The sequence below is a fragment of the Delphinapterus leucas genome, chromosome 4 (assembly GCF_059928025.1).
Source record: "Delphinapterus leucas isolate spDelLeu-1000000601 "Yukka" chromosome 4, BTC_Dleu_Yukka2, whole genome shotgun sequence".
Taxonomy (NCBI): domain Eukaryota; kingdom Metazoa; phylum Chordata; class Mammalia; order Artiodactyla; family Monodontidae; genus Delphinapterus; species Delphinapterus leucas.
In genome coordinates this window covers 29,394,804-29,421,982 of record NC_143132.1, presented here as the reverse complement: position 1 = coordinate 29,421,982, position 27,179 = coordinate 29,394,804, and the positions used below count along the sequence as shown (strand labels likewise).

Sequence of the window (27,179 nt, the reverse complement as noted above, 5' to 3'; positions counted from 1 at the left end):
GGTGTATGATACTTTTAATGTACTGTTGGATTCTGTTTGCTAGTATTATGTTGAGGATTTTTGCATCTATGTTCATCAGTGATATTGGCCTGTGCTTTTCTTTTTTAATGACATCTTTGTCTGGTTTTGGTATCAGGGTGATGGTGGCCTCATAGAACGAGTTTGGGAGTGTTCCTCCCTCTCCTATACTTTGGAAGAGTTTGAGAAGGATATGTGTTAGCTCGTATCTAAATGTTTGATAGAATTCGCCTGTGAAGCCATCTTGTCCTGGGCTTTTGTTTTTTGGAAGATTTTTAATCACAGTTTCAATTTCAGTGCTTGTGATTGGTCTGTTTATATTTTCTATTTCTTCCTGGTTCAGTCTTGGAAGGTTGTGCTTTTCTAAGAATTTGTCCATTTCTTCCAGGTTGTCCATTTTATTGGCATATAGCTGCTTGTAGTAATCTCTCATGATCCTTTGTATTTTTGCAGTGTCAGTTGTTACTTCTCCTTTTTCATTTCTAATTCTGTGCATTTGAGTCTTCTCCCTTTTTTTCTTGATGAGTCTGGCTAATGGTTGATCAATTTTATTTATCTTTTCAAAGAACCAGCTTTTAGGTTTATTTATCTTTGGTATTCTTTCCTTCATTTCTTTTTCATTTATTTCTGATCTGATCTTTATGATTTCTTTCCTTCTGCTAACTTTGGGATTTTTTGGTTCTTGTTTCTCTAATTGCTTTAGGTGTAAGTTTAGGTTGTTTATTTGAGATGTTTCCCATGTTAGGGAAATTTTTAACTATAATCTCTTCAAATATTTTCTCAGACCCTTTCTTTTTCTCTTCTTTTCTGGGACCCCTGCAGTTAGAATGTTGGTGAGTTTAATGTTGTCCCAGAGGTCTCTGAGACTGTCCTCAATTCTTTTCATTCTTTTTCCTTTATTCTGCTCTGCAGTAGTTATTTCCACTATTTTATCTTCTAGGTCACTTATCCGTTCTTCTGCCTCAGTTATTCTGCTATTGATTCCTTCTAGAGAATTTTTAATTTCATTTATTGTGCTGTTTATCATTGTTTGTTTGCTCTTTCATTCTTCTAGGTTCTTGTTAAACGTTTTTTGTATTTTCTCCATTTTATTTCTAAGATTTTGGATCGTGTTTCCTATCATTACTCTGAATTCTTTTTCAGGTAGACTGCCTCTTTCCTTTTCATTTGTTTGGTCTCATGGGTTTTTACCTTGCTCCTTCATCTGCTGCATATTTCTCTGTCTTCCCATTTTGTTTAACTTACTGTGTTTGAGGTCTCCTTTTTGCAGGCTGCATGTTTGTAGTTCCCATTGTTTTTGGTGTCTGCCCCCAATGGGTGGGGTTGGTTCAGTGGGTTGTGTAGGTTTCCTGGTGTAGGGGACTGGTGCCTGTGATCTGGTGGATGAGGCTGGGTCTTGTCTTTCTGGTGGGCAGGACCATGTCCGGTGGTGTGTTTTGGGGTGTCTGTGAACTTAGTATGATTTTAGGCAGGCTCTCTGCTAATGGGTGGGGTTGTGTTCTTGCCTTGCTAGTTGTTTGGCATGGGGCCTCCAGCACTGCAGCTTGCTGGTCGTTGGGTGGAGCTGGATCTTAGCATTGAGTCGGAGATCTCTGGGAGAGGTCTCACCAATTGATATTACGTGGGGCTGGGAGGTCTCTGGTGGCCCAATGTCCTGAACTCGGATCTCCCACCTCAGAGGCTCAGGTCTGACACCAGGCTGGAGCACCAAGACCGTGTCAGCCACATGGCCAGGCACATGGACCCTGTCAGCCACATGGCCAGGCACATGGACCCTGTCAGCCACATTGCCAGGTACGTGGGGATTTTCTTGCCTTTTGGGAAGTCTGAGGTCTTCTGCCAGTGTTCAGTAGGTGTTCTGTAGGAGTTGTTCCACATGTAGATGTATTTGTGGGGAGGAAGGTGATCTCCACGTCTTACTCCTCTGCCATCTTGAAGGTCCCCCCATCCTCTCTTTAACTCCTACATCTAATCTATCCCATGTGCTGCTGACTGTGAAATATCCTGAATCTGCTTTGAATCCATCCTCATTCTCATTTTTCCATTTCCACTGTAAACACTTTATCTCAGGGCACCATTGTTCCTGGTCTTTATTCTTGCAACAGCATCCTGTCTTTTCCCTCTCCAATCCACTGTGGTCAAATTGTTTTTCCAAAATAATAATCCAGTCCTGGCTCCAACCAGACTGCCCCAGCACAAACACTTCATTGGTTTTCACTTGCCAAGTGAATAAAATAGAAATCCTTGAACATGTCCTACAGGTTCTAATTCCTACAAAATATAAGTGTTTTCTACCTCTCTCATCATTCTCTTCCTTTCCCTGCCTCTGTTCTCAGACATAATAAACTTCCTTCAGCTCCCAAAATGGACTCTACTTTCTCCTGCTTCAGGAGTTTTGCCTTTGTTGGCCCCTCTGCCCAGAATGCAGCAGAGCAACTAACTCCTCCTCCTCCTTTTGGTCTCAACTGATATAAAAAGGCGTTAGAGAAAGTTTTAGTGACCCCACTAACTATTTCACATTCCCTATTCTGTGTTCCCGTACATACTATAATTTGCCTCAAGACATTTTTCACAGACAGAATTTTATTTACATATTTTTATAATTATTTATTTTATATCCCTCATTAGACTGTAAATTTAATGAGGGTAGGATCATGTCTGTTTTTCTCATCCTAGTATATTCAGCACCTAGTACAGTGCCTAGCTCAATATAGATATTCATTAAAAATTGTTTGAGGGCTTCCCTCATGGCACAGTGGTTGAGAGTCCGCCTGCCGGTGCAGGGGACATGGGTTCGTGCCCCGGTCCGGGAAGATCACACATGCCGTGGAGCAGCTGGGCCCGTGAGCCATGGCCACTGAGCCTGCGCGTCCGGAGCCTGTGCTCCGTGGTGGGAGAGGCCACAGCAGTGGGAGGCCCATGTACCGCAAAAAAAAAAAAAGAAAAAAAAAATTGTTTGAAAACAGGAATGATGAACATCATCATTTTATTTGTATTATGTATTTGCAAACTGCTTACTAGACAAAAATTATGAAAGGACAGAAATCTATAATTTTCCCAAAATTTTGTCCTTAATTTCTAGTACAGTTCAAGAAATTTTATTGAATGATTAAATTGGCTCCTCTCCATGTATCTCCTAGCTCAGTAAATGGCACCATAATTCAAATAGTCACCAAGCTTAAAACTCAAAGTCACTCCAGATTGGGTTTTTTCCCTTCACTTTCACATGTTTAATTAATCACAAAAACAAATCTACTCTAAATCCTAAAAACCCACTTCCACTGACTCGATCCAAGCCTCCATTATCTTTCCTATAAATTATTACAATAGCAACCACTCTGGACTTGATCCACACTAATCTCCCCATTACTCATCCATCTGGGGAGTCATTCTACCCTGAATACACAATATTGACACTCTCTGTTTAAAATCCTATATTGGCATATTAATATATTTGGCATCCTATTATGATGTGTAAGTGATTTTTAGTGACACAGAAAAAATGATCACACTGTAGCATTCAGTATAAAAATCAGAATGCAGAACACATTTGCAAAATGATCCTAATTTTGCTAAGTAAAAAAATAATGTATGCATGTGCAGGGGCATGTAGAAGAAGAAGAAAGAGGAGGAAAAGGAAGAGATGAAGGTGAAAGAGAAGGAGAAGGAAGAGGAGGGGGAGGAAGAAAAAGAGGAATGTTTATAAACCAAATAGTAAATGTGAATATCCCTGGACAATGTAATTATAGATTATTCTCACTTTCTACTGTATAACACATTTTCTACAGCAAAAAAAATTCCTTTTCTAATTTTGAAAAGGGAAATAAAAGATCATTTAAAAGTCTCTGATTGGGCTTCCCTGGTGGCGCAGTGGTTGGGAGTCCGCCTGCCGATGCAGGGGACACAGGTTCGTGCCCCAGTCCGGGAGGATCCCACATGCCGCAGAGCGGCTGGGCCCGTGAGCCATGGCTGCTGAGTCTGTGCGTCCGGAGCCTGTGCTCCGCAACGGGAGAGGCCGCGGCGGTGAGAGGCCCGCGTACCAGAAAAAAAAAAAAAGTCTCTGACTTTCCTGGCATCTAAAAGGGTTAAAATCCTAAAGCATGTATAAATTTATTAGCAAAGAATTATTAATAGAAAAACAAGAAAGCCATTGGCCAGGCTTAGATGGGTAGATTTACCATGCGTATGGGTTTTATATTTTACATTATTCATGAAAAATGCACTAATCAAGTGTTTGAATAAAAATGCATCAGTATTTCATGGTGTTCTGCATAGAACATGATTCTTGTAAAGGAAAGCAAGACTCACAGTTTGTTTGCCTTCTGAACAAGTTTGAAACAACTGCTCTAGGACTGCAATCTGTGCTATTAATGAACTCACGTACTTACCTATCCATGCCTTTGAAAGCACCATCTCCCATTCCCTGACTGCAATACCACCCTTTCAAATGCTTCCTTGCTTCTTCCTCTGTACTCCCATAGCACATAAGTGTTCTGCTACTATAAAACTTATTACTCAGAGCTGTAATTATGCATTAGTCTCTTCCAGGATTCTGTGACCTCCTTGAGCACGGTAACATTGCTATTTCAGTTTGGATCACTATGTGTCTGATCACCATGTGTCTGATAAGAATAAGTGATGAATCATACGTATATGTGTGCATGGGTATATACATATATACACAATTCTAAGCAATTTAAAGTAATAAAATATTATGGGGTGATATTATTAGTTATTACAACGCATTCTATCTGTGTTCAAAATTAGGTGGAAAGTTTCTTCTCTTCTTCTAACTCTTGTAGTAGCTAGATGTATCACATGAACAAGTTATTTAGTTTCTTTCATATTCGGCATCTCCCTCCATAGAATGAATGAATTAGAATATGACACCAGAGATCCATTTAATATTTAACAGTTTAAGACTCACTGCATAGAAAATTTGTACTATTTAGATTATCCTCCAAAAGCTCGAGAAAACATATTTTACAAAACAAAAAGATACTAAATTCTACTTACTCATAGAGCCTTGGCTCTTCAACCATTCCAAGTTGGTTTAATAATTTAAATGTAATACAGCCATCCTTCATCGTTTTATCCAGAACAATTATACTGAGAACAAAATAATAGGCTACAAAACGAAAATATGGAATGCAATTCATGTTATTTTTTAACTTTGGTTTGGTGGAGATATGCATGTAAATATATATTTATGTAATCTAGACATATATAATATCTGCAAATAATATTGAAAGGCACTCATTTGGTACATATGTAATATATTTTACCTATTGTTAATCTTTTTTTAACATTTATTTATTTGGCTGTGCCAGGTCTTGGTTGTGGCATGTGGCCTGCAGGATCTTTAGTTGTGGTATGCGAACTCTTAGTTGCGAACTCTTAGTTCCTTGACCAGGGATCAAACCAGGCCCCCTGCATTGGGAGCACGTAGTCTTAGCCACTGGACTACCAGGGAAATTCCCTCTTGTTAATTTTTAACTGGTCTTGAAAATGAGGAATAAAAGCTTGCCAGACAGTCATGGGTATGGTGAAAAGTTGGTCAAATAATTAGTAAATACTAACTTGTCTGCAAATCGAAAAATATCAGAATTTAGGTCAATTAAACAATTTTTCTCTATCAATAGCACATCTAAGGTAAATATGATAAGGTTCCTTAATTATCTGATTAATTGTCCTAGCTAAATTTGCTTGACAAATAAAATTCCCAATTTCACTGGTTGTTTTGGAATGACTGTAAAATTAGACAGTCCTATACAGAGTGAGCTCATAGTAGTTCTTTTTCAAAATTCCCGTACAAAAAAAATTGATATATCTTTCAGAGGCAAAGATGCTGAACTCATCCCTGTACCTGATATTGTCTGGTGTACACAGAAATTTCTTACTCTCCGTGAATTTTCCCAGTGTTGTGCAAAACTCTTGGAAGACAATGTATATAAACAGAACATGGGATAGATGAACTTTTCTTGTGAAATACATATGTACTAAAATTGTGCATGCTAGCCATTAAATGTTGCTACAAAACAGCCCAGAGTAACTTCTTGCCTATGCCAGATGCTTAGTACTACCTCAAATAAGGTAATGGATTTATAATTGACCCTCATCAATTGCTAACACAAAAGACATAAAGGAACACTTCTTACTTTGAAGTGACTGCCCAGCTTTAGATAAAATACTTTGGTTCCCTCACCCAAAAAAGTGGGTGCTCATACTTGCTCAGATGATTCCTGGCAGTATGATATATTGAGATGTTACATAATAAGCCTGCCTCCTGCTACAAGTGTATAGAAATTCTGGGTATAAATCGAAAACACAACCAAGCTCAGATGAAGGAAGAGAAAATATCAGGAGACAGCAATGAAGAGAAATTAAACGCAAGGTTTAAGAAGAACTGAAGCCCTGGATCTGCATGGGACTTGAGAACTGGGTGTAGCATGGAGACAAAGGATGAAGTGTCAATTTCCATGGTACAGCAGGAGACAACACTAAGTGATGGAGCTACAGTGAAAAACATTGCACAGTCAGGGACCTTAGCTCTCTGCTTTGTCATTGAAAGAGAAACTTGAAAAATTCTTCCTACTGGTTGTGTATGGGTCTTAAGTGGAAAAATAAATTCCTTAAGACTAAATAAAACTCCAGGTAACACAGAATTTAAATTTACAAGTCCCCATTGGTTAAGGACCTCCAAAAATTTACATGAAAAATCCTCCAGTATTATGGTACCTAAATTCTGGAAAAAACAAAATCCATGTTCTGAAGGGAGAATTTTGAAGAAGAGCAGACTGATGAGAGTTTTCTGTTAAAATGTGACATGAATCTTTATTTTGAAATAACACAAATATTTTTTTCTTTAATAGAGACTTGAACTGACCACTGAGACTAGAAAATAACAACAAATCATGCATAAATTAATAGATGGATAAATAAATACATATATACATACATAAGTTTAACCAGAAGAAAAATATAGATTATCTGCAGGGGACAATTAGACTGCTAATAAATGAAAAGAAAATTATCTTAAAATGAGAGAATTAATATCTTCAAAGTACTCAGTGAAAAAACTCTCAGTGTAGAATTCTATTCCGGACTAAATTTACATTCCAGAGTAAGAAAAAGATAAGGACATTTTCAAGGAAACAAATGAACAAACTGAGAAACATTACTTAGTGAAAAGTCATTAAGGATGTATTTTAGCAAGATAGAAATTAAATCCCAAAGGAAGGAGTTGGGAAGGGAGGAAAGGACAAGATAAAATGTAGAAAAAAAATTGGTAAATATAAGTGAGCATTTGATTAATTATAATATTCATAATAATTGTTTATTGTTAAATAAGTGAAATAAAATACTACTGAATATAATATTGAGGATAGAAAAGAAGACACAAGGTTCAAAGGCTGTATGAGACAAATTGTTGTTGTGATGAAATCTGATAAAATAGTCTGTGAGGCAAAAAATCATGCATTTTTATTTATGAAGCACAAAAAAGAGCAAAGTAAAGCAAATCACCAGGAAAATATGATAATCCTGAAGCTTTATGTAGCTAAAACTCACAGTCTCAGAATACATAAAGCCAAAACCTAAACAATATAACTCCTGCTAAAATAGAAGATTTAAACAGGACTCAAATTGTCACATAGAGAAAATGTCCAAGATGTGATTGAAAATTACCCATTATACCAAGAACAAAGAAAATCACAACTCTGGTGAGAAAAGACAATCGACTAATGCCAGCACTGAAATGAATCAGAGGCTGGGATTATCTGACAAGGATTTTAAAGGAACTGTCATAAAAATCCTTCAAAGTCAGAGTCTCTTGAAAAAAAATGAAGGAATAGCAAAATCTCAGCCAAGAAATAGAAGCTATAAAAGAAAATAAAAGTAGACATTACATAAATGACAAATACCATAATGGATACAGAACTCACTGGACAGCCTCAATAGCAGAGTGGAAATGAAAGAGGATAGAAATCAGTGAACTGGAGAACAGATCGATCTGCCTGAAACTCCACCTGAAAACAGAAAACTGACTGAGAAAAAAAATGGACAGAACCTCAGGGACCTGTGGGAATATAACAAAAGAATTATAATTAAGCTTCAGAAAACTAGAAACAAAGAAAAATCTCTTGAAAGCAGCCAAAGAGAAATGATGTGTTATCTACAGGAGAACACCAAATTGAGTTACAATGGATTTCTCATGTGAAACCACAGAAGCCAAAAGGAAGAGACATGGCATTTTTCAAGTGCTAAAAGAAGGAACTCAACTCTAAATCTTATACCCAGGAAAACTATCCTTTGAGAATAAAGGAGAAATAAAGACATTCTCAGACAAAGAAAAACTTAAAGGATTTCTCTTTAACAGACCCATTCTTAAATATTGTAAGAAGGAACACAGAGGAATTGATGAAATAAATAATCTTGGAGTATCAGAAACAAAAAGGTAATAATGGGAAGAGAAGAAATATGGGTACGTACAATAAATTATCCTTATCCTTGTGAATTTATACATCATATTTGATACTTGAAGTAAAAATTATCACATGGTCCGATACTCAAGACAATGATATATAAAAGTGGAGAATGTAAAATAACCTAAATGGAAGTGAAGTTCCCACATTTCACTTGACATGGTAAATGATGATACCAGTAAACTGTGAAAAATCACATATGCATATTATAATTGTGGTAGACCTCCCCCAATATGTCCGTGCCCTAATCTCTGGAACCTGTGAATATGTTACCTGAAATGGCAAAGGATAATTAAGATCTCAGATGGAATTAAGATTGCTAATCAGCTGCCCTTAAAATAGAGAGATTATCTTGAATTATCCAAGTGGGCCCAATGCAGTCCCAAAGATTGTAATCACAAACCCTTGAAGGTAGAAGAGGAAGACAGAAGAAGAGAATCAGAAAAAGAGATGTGATACAGAAGAAAGGTCAAGTTGATTGTTTCTTCTTTATTCTTCTTGGCAATGATTATTTTAGATATTCTAGGGTATGTACTTTTCAATATAAATTTAAAACAACGTTGTCTATGTTTAAAGGAACACACAGAACTATAAAACTGTTAGAAAAAAATTGGGGGTGAAAATCTTCAGGACCTAGTGCTCAGCAAAGAATTCTTAGATACCGAAAGCATAGTCCATGAAAGGAAAACATGATAAATTAGACCTCATCAAAAGTAAACACTTTTGCCCTTGTGAAAGCCCTTGTGAAGAAGATGAAAAGACAGTCAAGTTTCAGACTGGGAAAAAATAATTGCAAACCAAATCTTCAACAAGGAAACAAGGACTACTATCAAAAATATATAAAGAATCCTCAAAACTCAATAGTTAAAAAAACTCCAATTGGAAAATGAGCAAAAGACACACTTCACCAAAGAGGATATACAGAGAAGATACACAATCTCATAAGCCATTAAGGCAACAAAGATTAATACCTCAACAAGGCATCACTATATACCTATCAGGAAGGATAATTTTTTTAAATAATGACAACACCAAATGCTAGTAAGAAGTCACTCATTATATCACTCATACTTTGCTGCAGGTAATGTAAAATGGTCAGCCACACTGAAAAACACTTTCTCAATTTCTTATAAGGTTAAATGTACAATTAACTTCTGACCCAGCATTTGTATTCCTGGGCCTTTCTAACAGAGAAATGATAACCTAAATTCACACAAAAACTTTTATACAAATATCCATAGCAACTTTAATCATAATAGCCAAATCTAAACACATGCCTAATGTCCTACAAGAGATGAGTGATTAAACAAACTTCAGTACGTACGTACTGTGGAATACTACTCAACAATAAAACGGAATGAATTATTGATACATGCTGGATGAACCTCCAGAGAATCATGCTGACTTTAAAAAGGCCAATTAAAAGGTCACATAGTGAACGATTCCCTTTATATAACATTTTCAAAATGACGAAATTTTAGGAGTGTATTAATGGATGTCAGGGATTAGAAACAGCAGGACAAGAAGCTGGTATATATGGCTATAAAAGTGCCACCCAAAAGGTCTGGTAGTGATGGAACTGTCCAATATCTTCACTGTGGTGATAGATACAGAGCCCTATATGATGATTAAGTTGTACAGAGCTAAACACACACACACACACACACACACACACACACACACACACACACACACACCAGTGAGGAAATATAAATAAAATGGATGGATTCTAGCAATATCAATATCATGTGGTAATGATATTACATTTATTCTATAGTGTTACAAAATTTTACCACTGAAGAAAACTGAATAAATTGTACACAGGATCCCTCTGCATTATTTCTTATATCTGCATGTGAATCTAAATTTTAATTCAATAAAAATTTTAAATTAAAAAATGGATGAGCCCAATTCTGAATGACAGGGCACATCACAAATGTTTAAAGAGTATCTTAAAAATTGATAATAACTTTGACTGCAAAACATCTGCAATAACTGACCTAAAATATTTTAAAATAATAAGAGTCTATTTTAAATATTTATTCCCCAGTAACCAAGATCAATGGCAGTGACTGGAAACTTATTTCATAAGATTCTTCATATCATAGGATTTGCTTTTATTTATAAAGCACTTTAAGATCTTGCTCTCCAAACAGAATAATTTTACTTTTTTAAATAGCTCCTCATAAATCTAATTAGTTATTACATTTCTGAGATTCTCTTCTGTTCTTCAAATTTTTTCCTCTTGTCTAAATATATTGGGAAGATTATTATTTACTTGCATATTTTTGTATTTATATAATTTAGTTTCAGTTTCTGAAAGGGTGGTAATAGTGTAGACAGATGTCTTAAACTCTGTAAGCTGTTATATGCTGACATAACTCTAAACGTGGGAAGAATAATCATGGAAATTGGGGGTAAAAAAAAAAAGACCTTGATTTTTTTGGAAGAATATTACCCAAAGCATATGCTCATTTTATTCAAAAATTAAGTCCTTATTTGAATTTGTATAACTGGCTCTAACAAAATTTAAAGTTCCTTGAAAGTACATTTTGAGATTTGAATTTTGAATAAAAATATGAATTACTATATAAAACTAATCAATTGTTCATTTGTTAAAAATGTTAACTTACTACAGAATGGATTTGTGCCAACAGTATCCAAAAACACAGTGGTCCTGAGAGTTCTGTTCTCTATTCTCTCTTTTAAAACATCTTTCCATAGCTCAGTTTGATAACCTGAGATTTGAGAAATAGAATATTAGTAATTGGACTTTTATCAAATAGCATACAAAAATATCAAATCACTAAAAGAACTAAAGGATCAATGTATTATGATAATTATTATAATTTATGAATTTTTATAATTAAAAAATCATTTTTCAAATAATTTCACATTCTATTTATTTCAACTACAATAACAACTCTTAAATTCAAGATTCACAAATAAATCTACTCCCTGGAAACCTTATCAGATCTTTGCATATGCCATGTAGTTAAAGTCCATTTGTATAAGTTTTTACTATTACAAATGCAGAATTTTACTTGAAACTCTTTTCAGTTAATTCAGCAGAATAAATTGATTAGATAAAACTTGAACACAGAATTTACCTCCATGAGCACAGCCTTCAATTATCCTATATACACATTCATACAGATACAGTATGCATATTTATACATTATATATACAATGTATATATTATAGATAGCATCTATGTACACTATATATTGTATGTATAATATATATTTCAGATACAAACAATATTTGTACATACAGAATATATAACATATACACACACACGTATTTAATATGCTTTCTACTTCATGTATGTGTCTGTTTCCACACTGCTACCTCCGAATTTGAAATTTGAATGCAGTAGAAAGAATACTGAATTGAAAATTCAGAGATTTAACTCCCGTTTTCACTTGTGCCCTTCAGCAATCCATATGTTCACACGGTGTCACAATTTCCTCATTTATATGGAAAAGCAACGGGACCAGAAAAGCAATCCCCAACATGAGGACTGAAGAAAACTAATCCCACAAGATATTTTGTGCACAGAAGGGGTCTATGAGGAAATAAGTCATGCAAAGCCTGCATATTGCCTGCCTCTTCTAGCAATTCTCTAGTATATTAGTATAAACCTCCTGTGAAAGAAAACCGCAGGAGGCTGTTTAATTCAGCCTTTGTAATTGCTACCCATTTCATTGAGGTTACTTGGCTTTGGAAACATTTCTGGTAGAGCCTATCATGATACTGATCAGATGTCTACATGCCCATGACACGCTTGGGGTCTGGTATTGTCTTTGGCAAACCCTGAACAAACAGCCTCTGAGATTCTTTCCAGCTCTAACATTCTATTTTTTATATGGATTCTTTTATTCTCTATAATTTCCCACTGGCAGGCTTTAGTTATCAAAAGTTGCAACACTTAACTGCTCTTAAGTTTATTGATTTAGATGGTGTGGACCATGCATGATTCATATCTACTTGCTAATAGCAAATGAAAAGCTAACCATGGTTCACACCTCTTCACTTGTTAAGAATTCCCTTAAAAATACAAACTAACAAACAAACAAAACCCTCAGTACCACTAAGAATGCACAAGTTTCTTTCTTTAGTGGAAATATAGATGGATGCTAAATAGTGAGATCCTTTTGTGAATCAAGAACAAGTATCATCATGAGACGACCAAATGCGCCCACAACATGGAACACAGAAAGGAGGTTGACCAAGTTCCTCTCACTAAGAATCTGAAAAATATTTAGTAGGAAATAACTATTTTCTCTGTTCCACAGAAAATTTTTCCATAAAATGTTAATAGCATATTCACAAGTAAGTATGAAAGCTTCCAGCAGAAAATACTAACAAAATTACATTGTTCATTTTCCACAAAGAAGTATAGCAAGTATGATAATCTCTCTTACCTAGTTTAGGACACGATTTTTCCTTAAAGTCGGCACAATCCACACATGAACCAGTCTTGTAATCTTTGTATGAATGACAAGGAAATGAAATAAAATTGCAGCTTGTTTCCAAAGCTGCCATGAATAAGTAAACTGCTCTCTGATGGTCGCATTTAATAAATTCAAGTCCTTAAGTGTTCAAAGTCAAGCAGTTAGATGTATTAAGCCAAGTTCAAGTAAGTTTGAAAAAAAAATATTAAGTTCTACCTAATGCTGTGCACTGTATGAATATCAAAGTGCTGACTACAATGCAGTTTTATCTCAGGCAACTAAATAAATGTTACCATTTAAAACTTAAATGTAATATGCCTTTTACATGAGATTTATTAGAAATTTTTCTAAAGTAATAACACAGCAAAAATGTTTAATTTCAATTATTCAACAAACTCTACACACAGTGCTACCATATTTAATAACTAGTGTACACATATCTCCCTTCTAAACTCTCACGCTTAACATTTCTATTCAGTGTCGGAGATGAATGTGAAACAAGGTGACATTAAAACTTTATCATGTCTCTTTCCTTTCCTAACTTCTCACATCCCTATCCCTTTAACCAAACTTCTCTGGTTGCACTGGCCTTTAATGATGTGGTACGTGACTGGCTGCCACTGTAGACCTCAGAACATTTTTTTGCCATAGCTCTGAAGTGAGCCAAATTCCACACCTGGAGATGTTGCTCAGTTATTTATGTGCAGAATAACCAAGTGCAGAAGTTCATAAATCTGTGTTTGTACAATACTATGGTAATGGTAAAAATTTAATCCTGAAGCCAAACTTGTGTTATATAACTTTGCTATACATGCTTCTTCATTGACTTATAACTTCTCCTAATGTTTAAAATGATAAACTAAAACTGTTGAGACTATAATGTAATAGGTTACACCCATAACCAAATGGGATGTCTACTGGTAACATTTATGAACCGAGAAGGATCACATTAAACCATTTTCCACCAATAACTCCTGAATCATGAGCAATGGTGATAAAAAAAAATCTTGCCCCCAGATTAATAAGGGAAAAAAGTAAACTGATTTTCTTTCATTATTTTGACTCATGCACAATTTATTCTAAAATACTATTGGTATACCTGAAAAAATTGATTTAGGACAGCCAGGTTGCTTTTTCCCTCCATTTGGATAGAAATCTATATGTCCCAAGGGTTCTTTAATGCCTAAACCTGAGAAGAAAAGCACCCAAGAATCACAAAGTAAATATAATCAGGTCAGCAACACTTATGTAAAACAAAATCTCCTATAAAATCCTTTGAAAGTGACTCAAAATTTGAATTGAAAATAAGATAAATGCTATTTTTTAAAAGATGAGTTTTTCTGGTATTAATTCCTCATGCAAATTATGTTTCATTAATTTAACACATTTACATGTGATCAGTTTATTGTGGGTCCATCACAGTTCTTTGTGCTATGAATATACAAGTGAAAAAGGAAAATAGAGCAAAAATCCTTATCATAGTGGAAATTACATCCTAGTGGGAGAAAGACATAATAAACAAGTAAAAATACAGTATGTCAGATAATAATAAGTGCTGTAGAGAAAAATTAAGTAGAATAAGGAACAGTGAATGCCTAGTGAGTGTGTTAGGTTGCACTTTTAAGTAGTTTGGTTGGGGAATTTCCCACTGAGGAGGTGAGAATTGAGCAGAGATGTGAAGGATGTGAGCAACGCAGTGAGTCAAGAAGGTATCTGTGTGCACATGGAATATTCAAAGAATCCAGGTTAGCTGGTGTAATGCGTGAGAAAGAGCATTGGAGGAAATGAAGCCAAGTCATTTAGGATCTTTTAGGTGAGTGTGATCATTCAGTCTCATTCTGGATAATAATGTGTAGGATTTGGTGCTAGACTCACTAACTGGAAAAATCGAACGCTGCTTCTGCTGGAACAAGTTGTGCCAGAGTGACACGAAACATGTAGCTATGATTTAAGAGTTTCTGTATACACTTGTCCATTGATATCCATGGGATATTGGTTCCAAGACTGCCCCCCCCAATCTCCTGCCCTCCCACACGGACACCAAAATCTGAGGATGCTCAAGTCCCATATATAGAATGGCGCAGCACAGTCGTCCCTCTGTGCCCAAGAGTTCCACATCCGCAGATACAGACAGCCAACTGTATCTGTAGAGCCTTGGGGCACCAGGGAAGATGCAAGTTCTGGGTGCATTACCACTATGGGATCTATAACCCAGGGGAGCCATAGGAAGGAAAGAGGTTAGCAAGCTCAGAATATTCAGGACTGCGGTTAGATATAAAATCTTGCTGCCAAGTAAGATTGCAATGCTTTGGGTTGGGGTACAAGAAATTTCCTACAACATAATGAACTCTTGAGAGAGATCAGCAATAGATTCAGTACAATGAAGATAAATACTTGGGTCTGACGGTACGGATTAAGTTGCAGTTAGTTGATTTAGTTCTAGTATGTATCGGAACACGATAACAGCTAGTGAGGTGTTAGCAGGGCATGAGGACACTGGGCAGGTACATTACAGGGGAGGGGATACAGCATATAAGGAAAGACAAAGGACAACTTACATGACTTCCTTAGAACTCCCTGGAATCCAGGGAAGCATATGTATGATTTGATTGTGACAGTGGTGAGGGTATGCTAACCAATTCCTCTACATTCCATTATCCACTTAGCTTGTGGAATTTTAGTAAGGAAGGACAGTCTTCTAAATATAACCCAAAAAAAGTCCAATAATTTTGGAGATCTTTACAATTTCCCCCTATCTGAACTCAACATAGAGTTCCAAGACTAGGGTGTTTCAGGTTTAGAGCCATCATTTTCTCCAATCTGCTTCTGAAGTAAAATCAAACCAAGAAGACTGCTCAGGAATCAGGAAGAAGCAAAAGATATTTATTATTACAAGCAGCCCTTGATTCAGGCATGTTATTTCCCTTTTATCAGATGGAAGGGGCAGGGCAGCTTGGTCTGCTTAGGCCATACATTCTTTTGATTTCAAGAAGGGTGGGGAGAGCAGATATGGCTTTCTAATTTTCTTTTTATTGTAAAATATAAAACCTACATGCAGAAAAGAACATAAAACTAAAGATTAATTAATGAATATAAAGCAAATAGCCACTTAGCTACCACACCCATGTCAGGAAATAGAACCTAGAAACTTCCAGTGTGACCTTAACCCAGTAAATAGCTTCTTACTTTTCTATAAAACTAAGAACCATGTTTACTTTTAATTTTTTTTTCTTTTTTGCTATTGCTATTCTTTACCTTCCACGGATGCCTCTAAAACAATATATTTTAGATTAGCCCATTTTGGAAATATATTTGTATTCATATTTGTATCTGGCTTCTTTCAATTATCAGTATATTTGTGATATTAAACCACATTGTCGGGTGTAAATGTAGTCATTCATTTGTAATCATTCATTGCTATATAGTATTTTATTGAATGAACATACTATAACTTATTTATCCATTCTCCTGTTGGTGGACATATGTTGTTTCAAATTTGGGGTTAATATGTGTTAATACTATGACCATTCTTGAACACACACATCAATGCATATGTGAAGGAATATCTGTTGGTTTTATACCTAGGAGTAGAATTGCTGTGTTATAAAATATGAATATCTTCAATTTTAATAAATAATCCTAAATAATTTGCCAAAGAGGTTGTACCAATTTATGCCCTACCAACAACATGTGAATATTTCTGTTAGTCTACATCCTCTCCAATAAATGGTCTTGTAAGGCTTTCTAATTTTAGTCATTCTGGTAGGCATGTGCTGTTTCACTGGGGTTTTAATTTACATGTTTCTGCTCACTGAAGATTTTAAGAACTTTCCATTGCCTAGTTGGAATTTCTCTTTTGTAAAATGTCTGTTCAAGTCTTGATTTGTTTTAATTAAGTTGTATTTTTCTTTATTACTGATGTATAGTGCTTACTTAACTCTTTTCCTGTTTTGCCTTGCTGTTAGCTTTCATAAAGTGTTCTTCAATGAAGTTCTCAATAATCAGACATCTTAATGTTTGAATTTGGCTTATGGTTTTTCATGCACACTGAAGAAAAATGTTATGTTATGAAGATTTTTTAAATAATATCTTGTAATATGTTTATTGCTTTTCCTTTCACATTTATACACACCATAGGAAAAGAATTTTTGTGTTTTGGGAGTTAGAGACCTTTTTATTTCATTTTGAGTTTTCAGTTGACTGACACAGAACCACTTATCAGAAAGTCTACGAATAACAAATGTTAAGAAAAGGGAACCCTCGTACATTGTTGGCGGGAATGTAAATTTGTGCAGACACTATGGAAAACAGTATGGAGGTTCCTTAAAAAACTAAAAATAGAACTATCATATGATCCATCAATTCCACTCCTGGGTGTATATCTGGAATAAATGAAAACACCAATTTGAAAAGTTACATGCTCCCCAGTGTTCAAAGCAGTACTATGTACAACAGCCATGACATGGAAGCAACCCAAGTGCCCATCAACAGACAACTGGATTAAGAAGATGTGAATGGAATATTATTTAGCCATAAAAAATGAAATATTGCCATTTGCAGCAACATGGATAGATCTAAAGAATATTATGCATAGTGAAATAAGTCAGACAAAGAAAAACAAATACGATATTACTTATAAGTGGAATCTAAAATATAATACAAATAAATGTATATACAAAACAGAAACAGACACACAGACATAGAAAACAAATTTATGGTTACCAAAAGGGAGAGACATAGAAAACAAATTTATGGTTACCAAAAGGGAGAGAGCAGGAGGAGGGACAAATTAGGAGTATGGGATTAATACCTCAAACAGATAAGCAACAGGGGTTTACTGTATAGCACAGGGAATTATACCCAATATCTTGTAATAACTTATAGTGGAATATAATCTGTAAAAAAAAAAAAAAAAAAAGACTATCCTGTTTACCTGAAACTAACACAATATTGTAAATCAACTATTCTTCAATTAAAAAAATGAAACCCATAAAAAAAAAGAATCATTTTCACACTGTCCAGCAGTACCAAAGTCATAATAAATGTAATAAGTTCCATAACTCTGTTTTTTTTGTTTTGTTTTTTTTTTGTGTGGTCCGCTGGCCTCTCACTGCTGTGGCCTCTCCCATTGCGGAGCACAGGCTCTGGACATTCAGGCCCAACGGCCATGGCTCACGGGCCCAGCCGCTCCGTGGCATGTGGGATCCTCCCAGACCAGGGCACAAACCCGCATCCCCTGCATCGGCAGGCGGACCCTCAACCACTGCACCACCAGGGAAGCCCTGTTTTTGGGTTTTTTTTTTTTTACTGACTTTTTTGTCACCCTTACACTAATGACACTGTCTTCACTATTACCATTTCATAAGACTTGATATCCGGAAGCACATGTCTTTGCACTTTTTTCTTCTTTTCAAGAACACTTTAACAGGGGCTTCCCTGGTGGCGCAGTGGTTAAGAATCCACCTGCCAATGCAGGGGACATGGGTTCGAACCCTGGTCCGGGAAGATCCCACATGCTGCGGAGCAGCTAAGCCCGTGCGCCAGAACTACTGAGCCTGCGCTCTAGAGCCCGCTAGCCACAACGACTGAAGGCTGTGTGCCTAGAGCCCGTGCTCCGCAACAAGAGAAGCCCCCACTCGCCACAAGTAGAGGAAGCCCGCACGCAGCAACAAAGACCCAACACAGTCAAAAATGAACAAATAAATTAATTTAAAAAAAAAGAATAACAATACTTGACCCTTTTCATTTCCATATTTTATAATTAGCTTGTGAGGTTATTTAAAAAGTATTGGCTTTTGACAAAGATTGCATTGAATCTGTAGGTCAACTTGCAAAAAATTGACATGTATACAACACTCACATTCATATGTGTGGTTTAGTTCCTTTTTATTTTGGTCTGCAATGTTTTGTGGTTTTCTGCGTAGAGCACTTGCACAATTTTCTTAAGAGTTATTTCTAGATTTTATCTTATTAAAATGGTATAATTCTAAAGTTTTATTTGCTAACTCTTATTGCTGGTTTCTAGAAAGAATTGAATTTTGTATATATAGCTTATATTCAACAACCTTGCTAAATTTTCCTGTGAATTCTAATTATCTGGAGATTCTTTGGGGTTATCTATGTATGCAAACATATCATCTGAAAATGATTTTATATTTTTATATCTTTTAATACTTTTCTCCCCTTACTGCACTTAAGACATCCAGTAAAATGTTGCTTCAGAATGACTAGACTAGGCATCCTTTTCCAGTTCCCAGTCTCAAAAAGAAAGTCTTCCAAATTCCATCATCAACGTGACATTTTCTACAGATTTTTGAATAGATATATTTTAACAGATTGTGGAATTTTACTTCTTTTCCCAATTTTCCAGTTTTTGCCATACATAAATTCTCCCTAAAGCTTTTTCTTCATTTGATTGAGATTATTAAATGAATTTTCTCCCTTATTCTTTTGCTAAGATGAATTAAGAAACCGATTTTTGAATGTTAAACTAAATTTGCTTTTTGATAATAAACCCAAATGGATGTGATTCAATACCAATTTTATATGCTGCTGGCTTACTAATTTTATATTTTATGCAGAATTTTTGCATCTATGATTATTATAGAGAATGTCCAGCAAACTGTCTTTTCTGCAATGTCTTTCTCAACTTTTGACATTAAGTTTGTGATGGCTTTCTAAAAAGGTTGCAAACCATTTCCTATTTATTTGTTATTATCTGAAGGTGTTTATGAAACAGTGGTCTTATTTATCACTTAATTGTTTGGTAGAGAACAAAAACTTGCCTGGGAATTTACTTTGATGGAAGGCTTTAAATTACAGTTTCTATTTTATCAATAGTTAAAAAACTCTTCAAACTTTCCCTTTTCATTTGTCAGTTTGGTAAATGCTTTTGCTTTTCATAAGAATTTTTATATTTCATATATCATACCATATGGTCATATATTTTCATATTTATTTGCAAAATATTGTTCATTACATTGCTTTGTGATGATTTTAATACCTATAGTATCTCTAACACTATCTCCTTTATTATTATTGATTTTAGTTGTGTTTTCTCTCCTTGTCCTTTCTGTTTTTTTCTCTCCAAGGACTCATTACTCTGGACGGTGATATATAAAGTTCAAGCATTCTATGTTCCTTTCATTTTATTGAAAGAAGGTAAAAATGACATAGTTTTAAATAATTAATGTTGTCTTTTTAAAGTGCAAATTTTTGGCTTTTTATATCACTTCTAATTGATATTTTTATTCCATTTTTGTATGTTTATCATCAACTTCTTAATATCTATGGGTATGTTTTATGTTTAATTCTTAATTTCCCAAGATAGATGTTTAGATTATTGATTTTCAGCCTTTTAAGATATCTGTAACTGGACATTTATTTCTAGTCATGGCTTTTGCTGACTCCAACAAATTTTAATATGTAGTAACTTTAATACTATTGAATCAAAATATTTTATATTTCCATTATTATTTATTCTTCCCTCATTAGTTATCTAAAAATGTTTCTTCTAAAAATATATGGATTTTCTACTTATATTTTTCTTATTTATTTATAGTTTAATTGCTTTGAATATAGAGAATACTACCTTTTATGCTTCCCCCTCTATGAAAATTTTGAGAATATTTTTAAGGCCCAGTGTATAATGTTTCTCTAAAATATCCATGATGCTTTAGAAGAATGTATATTCTCCAGTTGTTGGGTATAATGTTTTATAAATGTCCATTAGATCAATTTTTCTAATTAAAATCTCCCACTATGATTGCACAGTTGCTTTTCTTTCTGCAATGGGATAGTGTAAAGTTTGCTTTATGTAATTTTAAGCCATGTTATTAGGTATATACAAACTATCTTCCTGGTGAGTTGAAAGTTTTATAATTTTAAGCCTTTCTATGTTTCTACTAATTTTGAGATAAAATTATTTTTGTCTAAGTTAATGTATGTAGATTCACCACCTTTTGGTGGATAATATTTGCATATCAATGTTCTACTTTCACATATTCTGCTTCCTTACTGTTATATATGTCTTTAATAAATAACACATAATTGAATTTTCATCTTTTTAACTAAGTGTGACACCATATTTTAATTGAATCTAACAGCCTAAATTTCATTTAGGCTATTTACATTTAATGGTATAGCTGGGTTTAATTTTACCATCATATTATTTACTTCTGTTTACTTTGTCTGATCTTTATGATTCTTTCTCTCCTTTCTTGCCTTCTTTTGGACTTAAAAAAAATTATTCCCTTTTGTCCTCCGTTGCTTTGGAAGTTATATACTCTTTTACTCTTTTCTTTTTGGATACCTAGAGATTTAACAGAAAGCCTTGATTTGTAAATACCAACTGTTGACAATTACTTTTAACCTTTCTTCCATACAATTAAAGGAACAAAAAATGCTTGAACTTCAGTTAACAGCTCCCCAAAATATGCTATTTTTGTCACGTATTTTAATTCTCTCTATATATTCCAAATTCCATAAAACAATAACAGTGTTTTATGCCATCAACATCCATTTAGATTGAACTGTATTTTACCATTTTCAATACTCTTCCTTCCTGAATAGCCATCAAAGGATAATTTTCCTTCTTTTGATGACAATTTCTCTCAGTGTATACTTGTCTGAAACTATATAGTTTCCTTTCTTTTTTCCTGAAACAGATTGGGATACTAGGCAGCTATTTTCTTTCACCATATTGGAAGTATAACTCTATTCTTTCCTAGCTTCCACTGTTTCTGTTGAGAAACTAGTTATAATTTGGGTCATTTTTTATTCATTTAATTTTATGCTGTATGCTTTGTTGTGGTCTTTTCTGTAACTTTACTATCATGTGTCTCAATGAGGATGTCTATTTATTCACATTGGAATTAACTGTGCATTCCAATTTTTTATTGATTATAATTCCTCAGTTTTTAGAAATTCTGAGATATTATCTTTAGATATCATTTCTGTTCCATTTTTCTCTCCTTTTATTTTGAATTTGAATGAAACATGATTGACCTTCTCACTATTTATCCTATGTACCTCTTACCTCTCTGTATTGTCTGCTCTCTGATTTTTGCTCCGTATTGTACCCTTTTACTTTATTCTAGAAACAGACTTCTCAACTATTTTCCAAGTCACTCGCTTTCTCTTTTTACCCGATTCAAAATTTCTGTTCAACCAATTCAATAATTGTCAATTATTTTATTTTTTAAGTTAAAAACTTTTTATTATTTTTATCAAATATAATAGGTCATATTTATATTTAAATGTCATTCTCTGCTGATATTTGCAGTCTTATCTTATCTCTTTGAAAATATTAAGCACGTTTTAGCCAGTATTGGAGGCCTATGGGTCTGTTTCTGCTGATTATTGTTTCTGTTGGTTCTCATGCACGTTTCTTGCTTCAAGTGTACCTGGCTATCTTTATTTGGATGCTGCACATTTAAAAATATATTTATAGGGCTTCCCTGGTGGCGCAGTGGTTGAGAGTCTGCCTGCCGATGCAGGGGACGCGGGTTCGTGCCCCGGTACAGGAAGATCCTACATGCCGCAGAGCGGCTGGGCCCATGAGCCATGGCCGCTAAGCCTGCGTGTCCGGAGGCTGTGCTCCGCAATGGGAGGGGCCACAACAGTGAGAGGCCCACGTACCGCAAAAAAAAAATATATATATATATATATATATATATATATATTTATAAAAATAATTTGAGACCAAGGATGATGTGATCTTCCTACAAAAAAGGACTATTATTGGCTTCTATCAGGTACCTAGCAGGTCCAACAATCCAAGAGCTCCTTAAACAAAACACAATAAATGAGATTTTTCTGGCAACTTCAGATTATTAAAAGCTTTACTAGAGATTATAAAAAGGCTGGTTTATTTCAAGTTTACCTTTATTCCTATAGCGCTACCCTTTGGGGTCCCAAAAAGTAGTATAAGATGTTTTACAAGCCTCATATGAGGGTTTCAAAAACACTTCCCATATTCTCTACACCAGAGAAAAGTGACTCCAAATTACCAGTTCACCTCCCTGGAATTTTTCTGTCTTCTGGATATTAGACTGGTAATTTTTTCCTGATATCCCAGCAGGAATGTTTGTTCAAATTACCTAATCAACAATTATGAAAGGCAACATAGCTTCCTTAACATATACAACTGAAAAAGGACAAGAATTACTGGCAAGTAGAAAATGCACTCATAGGTTAGTATTTAAGGAAAGGGCAGTATCTCATTCAGAGATTCCTTGAGACAGGTGAATATGCAGTATCAAAAATCTGTGTTCCTCATTTGTGATAGTCATAAAAAGATCAGTTAAAGGTGCCAACTATGTGGCATCTAGTGGCAAGTTAGATTTGATAAGCTGAGTCATCAAAAGATATTAAGAATATAAGACAATCCAAACAGTTTATTAGGAAAAGTCAAAAATGCAAACAAAAACAATAAAAAGTATGAAGAGCCAATTCAAAAGGCCATAAGCAGAATTGAAGTTGGAATTTCAAAAAGAGGAGTTCAAAATTGCAGAGTAATTGGCACTAGGTGTGCTGTGTGTGGGAATGTTAAGCTGATATACAGGGCTAGAGAAAGAAAACGTGAAAGGTTGAGGGTATCAGAACTATGAGACTTTAGGCACTGACTCTCTGTATGATGTAGATGAACTTAGATTCCAAATAAAGAGCATAATCTGATTATAGGCTCAGCCCATGGGCATATAGACATAGAATTTGAAAAATTGTCATCTATGGCATTAATGGTATTTATATATCTCACAGAATCATTGGTATGGATCACCACAGGGTAAATTCAGAATAATATGGGAGAAAATAAATTACCTGGACCAAAGAGAAAATAAACCTGAGGAAATAGGGAGTTGGGAGCAGTCTTTGGGTCACTTCCTCCTGTCTCTGCCTTAGCACTATATCCTCCCCATGCACCCCAACCAAACACATGTAAATTTCCAGTTAATTTGAGCAGCATACTGGTGAAGTGCAGATTTTGGAATCAGAGGATTCTATTTCAAATTCTGACTCTGCCTCCTACTGGCCTTGTCACCTTGACCTGAGCCTCTTCTCCATTTGTAAAAGGGGGATGATAACATTTACTTACTCATGGGGACTTAGGAGAATTCCATAATCAATTCACATAAAGAACTTGAAGTGCCTCGTATATACGAAGTACTCAATATATATTAGTACCATCAGTTTCAACTCAGGAAGGGGATCTGGGCCATCTAAAATATTACCTGAAAGTGTCTGTCCAACGCACTCTGGTTAAAAAGATCAATAGTCGGTTAGACATTTTGAGGAAAATAATTAAAAATCTTTAGGGAAAAGTACTCTCTCTGTGCCTGAAGATCTGTGCTGAGTTTGAGTTGACATACAACAAAGTGATAAAATGATAAGAGAGAATGGTAATCTAAATGCATCAGGAACATTAAGCATGAGGGAAGTTATAATCAAATCAATAAAATGTTAATAACATGAAAAGGATGAAGTATATTTTTTTTATCAAATTTCAGTTTTTTTAGGATGACATGACAGTTCTTGAAACCTGAAGGAGGAAAGCTGAAGGCAAAGAGTTCCATTGGACACCACAGGTTTTCACTAACTCCAAGAAATGTTGCTTGTGGGAAATATAATCACTATATAATTACAGTCTTATCACTTCATCCACTACTCTCTCTTATTAAGTTTTCCTCTTCCCCACTGTCTACATCTCCTTTTCTATTTTCAAATGATTAAGCAATAAATCCTACATTGTTACCATTGGTATCAGTGTGTATGACATCCACAATATGTGCATCAGTGTAATCTAATTTGCCATTTGATGGTTTTCCAGAGAATTGTGGTCCAGCAGGGTCAAGACCTGAAATTCAAGAAAGAAGCTATTAATCTATTAATCAAGTCATACTACAGAGTTCAGTAGATCATATGCTTGCATTATTATTACATTATAAACATAATGAGCCTATACAGTTTTAGCTTAAACCTGTCCTAAAACAAATCTAACGGTAAATGAAATTAGATGAATAGCAAGTATCTTCTTTATTTGAATAATCTTTTTTCCAGTCTTCAGAGTTCATCAATGATGTAGTGTTAAGCCACACTACAGATGCCTAGACAAAATATTGTGGGTTTTTTTAGCAGTTTTACTTAAGAAGTAATTAGGAATACACTGATAGTAAATCTCTATGTAACAGAAAGTAACTACTACTACTGCTGAGGAGGGGAAATAATAAATACTATCCTGGTCCTGTCTTGAGGCTCATTCTGCACGAGCTCATCCTGGATCTCTCTATAGGTCTAAAATGTTAAGTGCAATTTGAGCTTGGAATAAAACATATTTATTATTAGCTTATCATTCATTTCTCACAAAAGTTTCCCGCGTACGCATAAGGAAAATATATTAAAAGTTTCATAAAATATAGATATTATTTCTGGTGTACTTGTAATTCTAAATAAAAATTTGAAGCTCATGACCTGCAGTGTGTAAAAAAGGTGGGGAGGACATGAAATGCAATGCCTTGAGAACATCTATGCAATAGGGCAACAATCATCTTAAAAAGTAAAATATAATATTGCTTTATCTCAGTACCTTCTGTTTTCCCTAGTTTATTTGGCCCATATGACTGAATGAGGCAGAAACTTCTCTCTTCCTATAAGTTGTTCTGATGTAGAACCACTGCATTTGCTGGCTTTTTAAATCCTGATGATTGCTTGGCATGTGGAACCATTCAAACTAGACTCATATGTGAATCAACACACCTTAAAATAAAGTAGGATTACCAGCAGATCAAATTGAGCTAGTATGGTGGTTGAAAGAGAATGGACTTTGGATGCTAGAGGCCTTTGTATAAATCCTGGCTTAGCTGTTACTAACTTTTTGACGGTCCCACATTCATTCAGTTAACCTCAACTTTCACATCTCATTTGATAATGAGAATCAAGTTAAAACTGATCAAAGTAAGTAAGGTATACTTAAGGTTTGTAAAGATCGTAAAGATCTAAACAAGTTATTCACCTCTACCCTCCCTCTTTGTTAACTTAAGACTCTAGTATTAACATTTGAAATTATTATAAATCATCTATGGGAATGGATCTCAATAATTCTAAAAAGCTAAATTAACTGGGGAAGGATAGTTTTTAAATCACCACCACTCCTAAAGGGAAGCCTGAACGTCCATGTCAGCATTATTTGGTTACTAAGCTTTGTGGATGCAGTAACCTTGTTAAGGAAATACAAGGAGAACTGGGGTCCAGAATCCCTCAGGCATGGATATCAACTCCTGATCCTCCCTTCTAGTGTTCAAGTAAAATTGTTAAAAGAATTAAAATACATTAAAGTTTCTAAAATTTAAGTACATGGTAATAGGTTATCTTCTTAGTTAATACATGAAAAAAGTTTTACATTTGACGGGCCAAACTTTCCTTAGGATTGATACAATAATGTGTCCTTAAAATTCATATGGGACTGCAGAAATTAATCATTTTCCTCCCATTTCTATATGGGTAATTTAAGTTCGGTGAAGAAATAAGTAAGACTTAAGAGTCTAACCAAACAAATACCAGCATCTGAATATAATATAGAAAAAAAAAGTTTGTGCATCATTTCCTTTCCTTAAATATTGCCCCTGTTAAATGTTAAATAAAGTAAGAACTTCTGATGCTTAAAAGTATGCTAAAATATTAATTTTGTCAAAAATACTTTTACCTGTTATTCTTCCAACTTGACCATGAAATATCTTTCCAACAAATCCACTAATATGAGCCCCTAAGCTCACACCTATGAAATGAAAATTATCAAGAGATGCTCCATGCCCCTGCAATTCAAAATACAATGTTACAATTTTCATTTCAGAAAATCACAAATTATGCCTGTTGCATCGATATTCTAAAATTCATTATTTTTTCCGGTTTAATCCATTTCTGGGAGACAGGGAATGGGATTTTATAATTTCACATAACTATATCTTTGTTCAACTTTTTCCATAAAATATCTGATTTTTCTGTACAGTTTTAATACCATTAAATTTTTATTTAAAAATTTAGAAAACGTTGTCATTTTTATCTAGAATAGCGTATGCAAAATAATACATTTAATTAATAAAGCATTTTGTAATAATAATAACAAAACTAACTTTGTGCTAGCCACCTTGGTATGTGTTTTTTAAATCTCATATGTAATATTCACAATAGTCCTATGAGTTACATATTTTTATCCTATTGCCTAAAA

At 34.7% G+C, this 27,179-nt stretch overlaps 1 protein-coding gene across 1 annotated transcript in view; it reads right to left on the bottom strand.

Moving 5' to 3' along the window:
* The window catches only part of LIPI (lipase I), a 78,440-nt gene that overhangs the window by 32,971 nt on the left and 18,290 nt on the right, over positions 1 to 27,179 (bottom strand). The window contains exons 3-8 of the mRNA XM_022574583.3: positions 26,658 to 26,766; positions 24,711 to 24,812; positions 14,058 to 14,147; positions 12,929 to 13,096; positions 11,135 to 11,239; positions 5,035 to 5,146 (exon numbers count right to left, since the gene is read on the bottom strand). Of these exons, the coding sequence (XP_022430291.3) occupies positions 5,035 to 5,146; positions 11,135 to 11,239; positions 12,929 to 13,096; positions 14,058 to 14,147; positions 24,711 to 24,812; positions 26,658 to 26,766 (686 nt within the window). The remainder of the gene's footprint in view (positions 1 to 5,034; positions 5,147 to 11,134; positions 11,240 to 12,928; positions 13,097 to 14,057; positions 14,148 to 24,710; positions 24,813 to 26,657; positions 26,767 to 27,179) is intronic.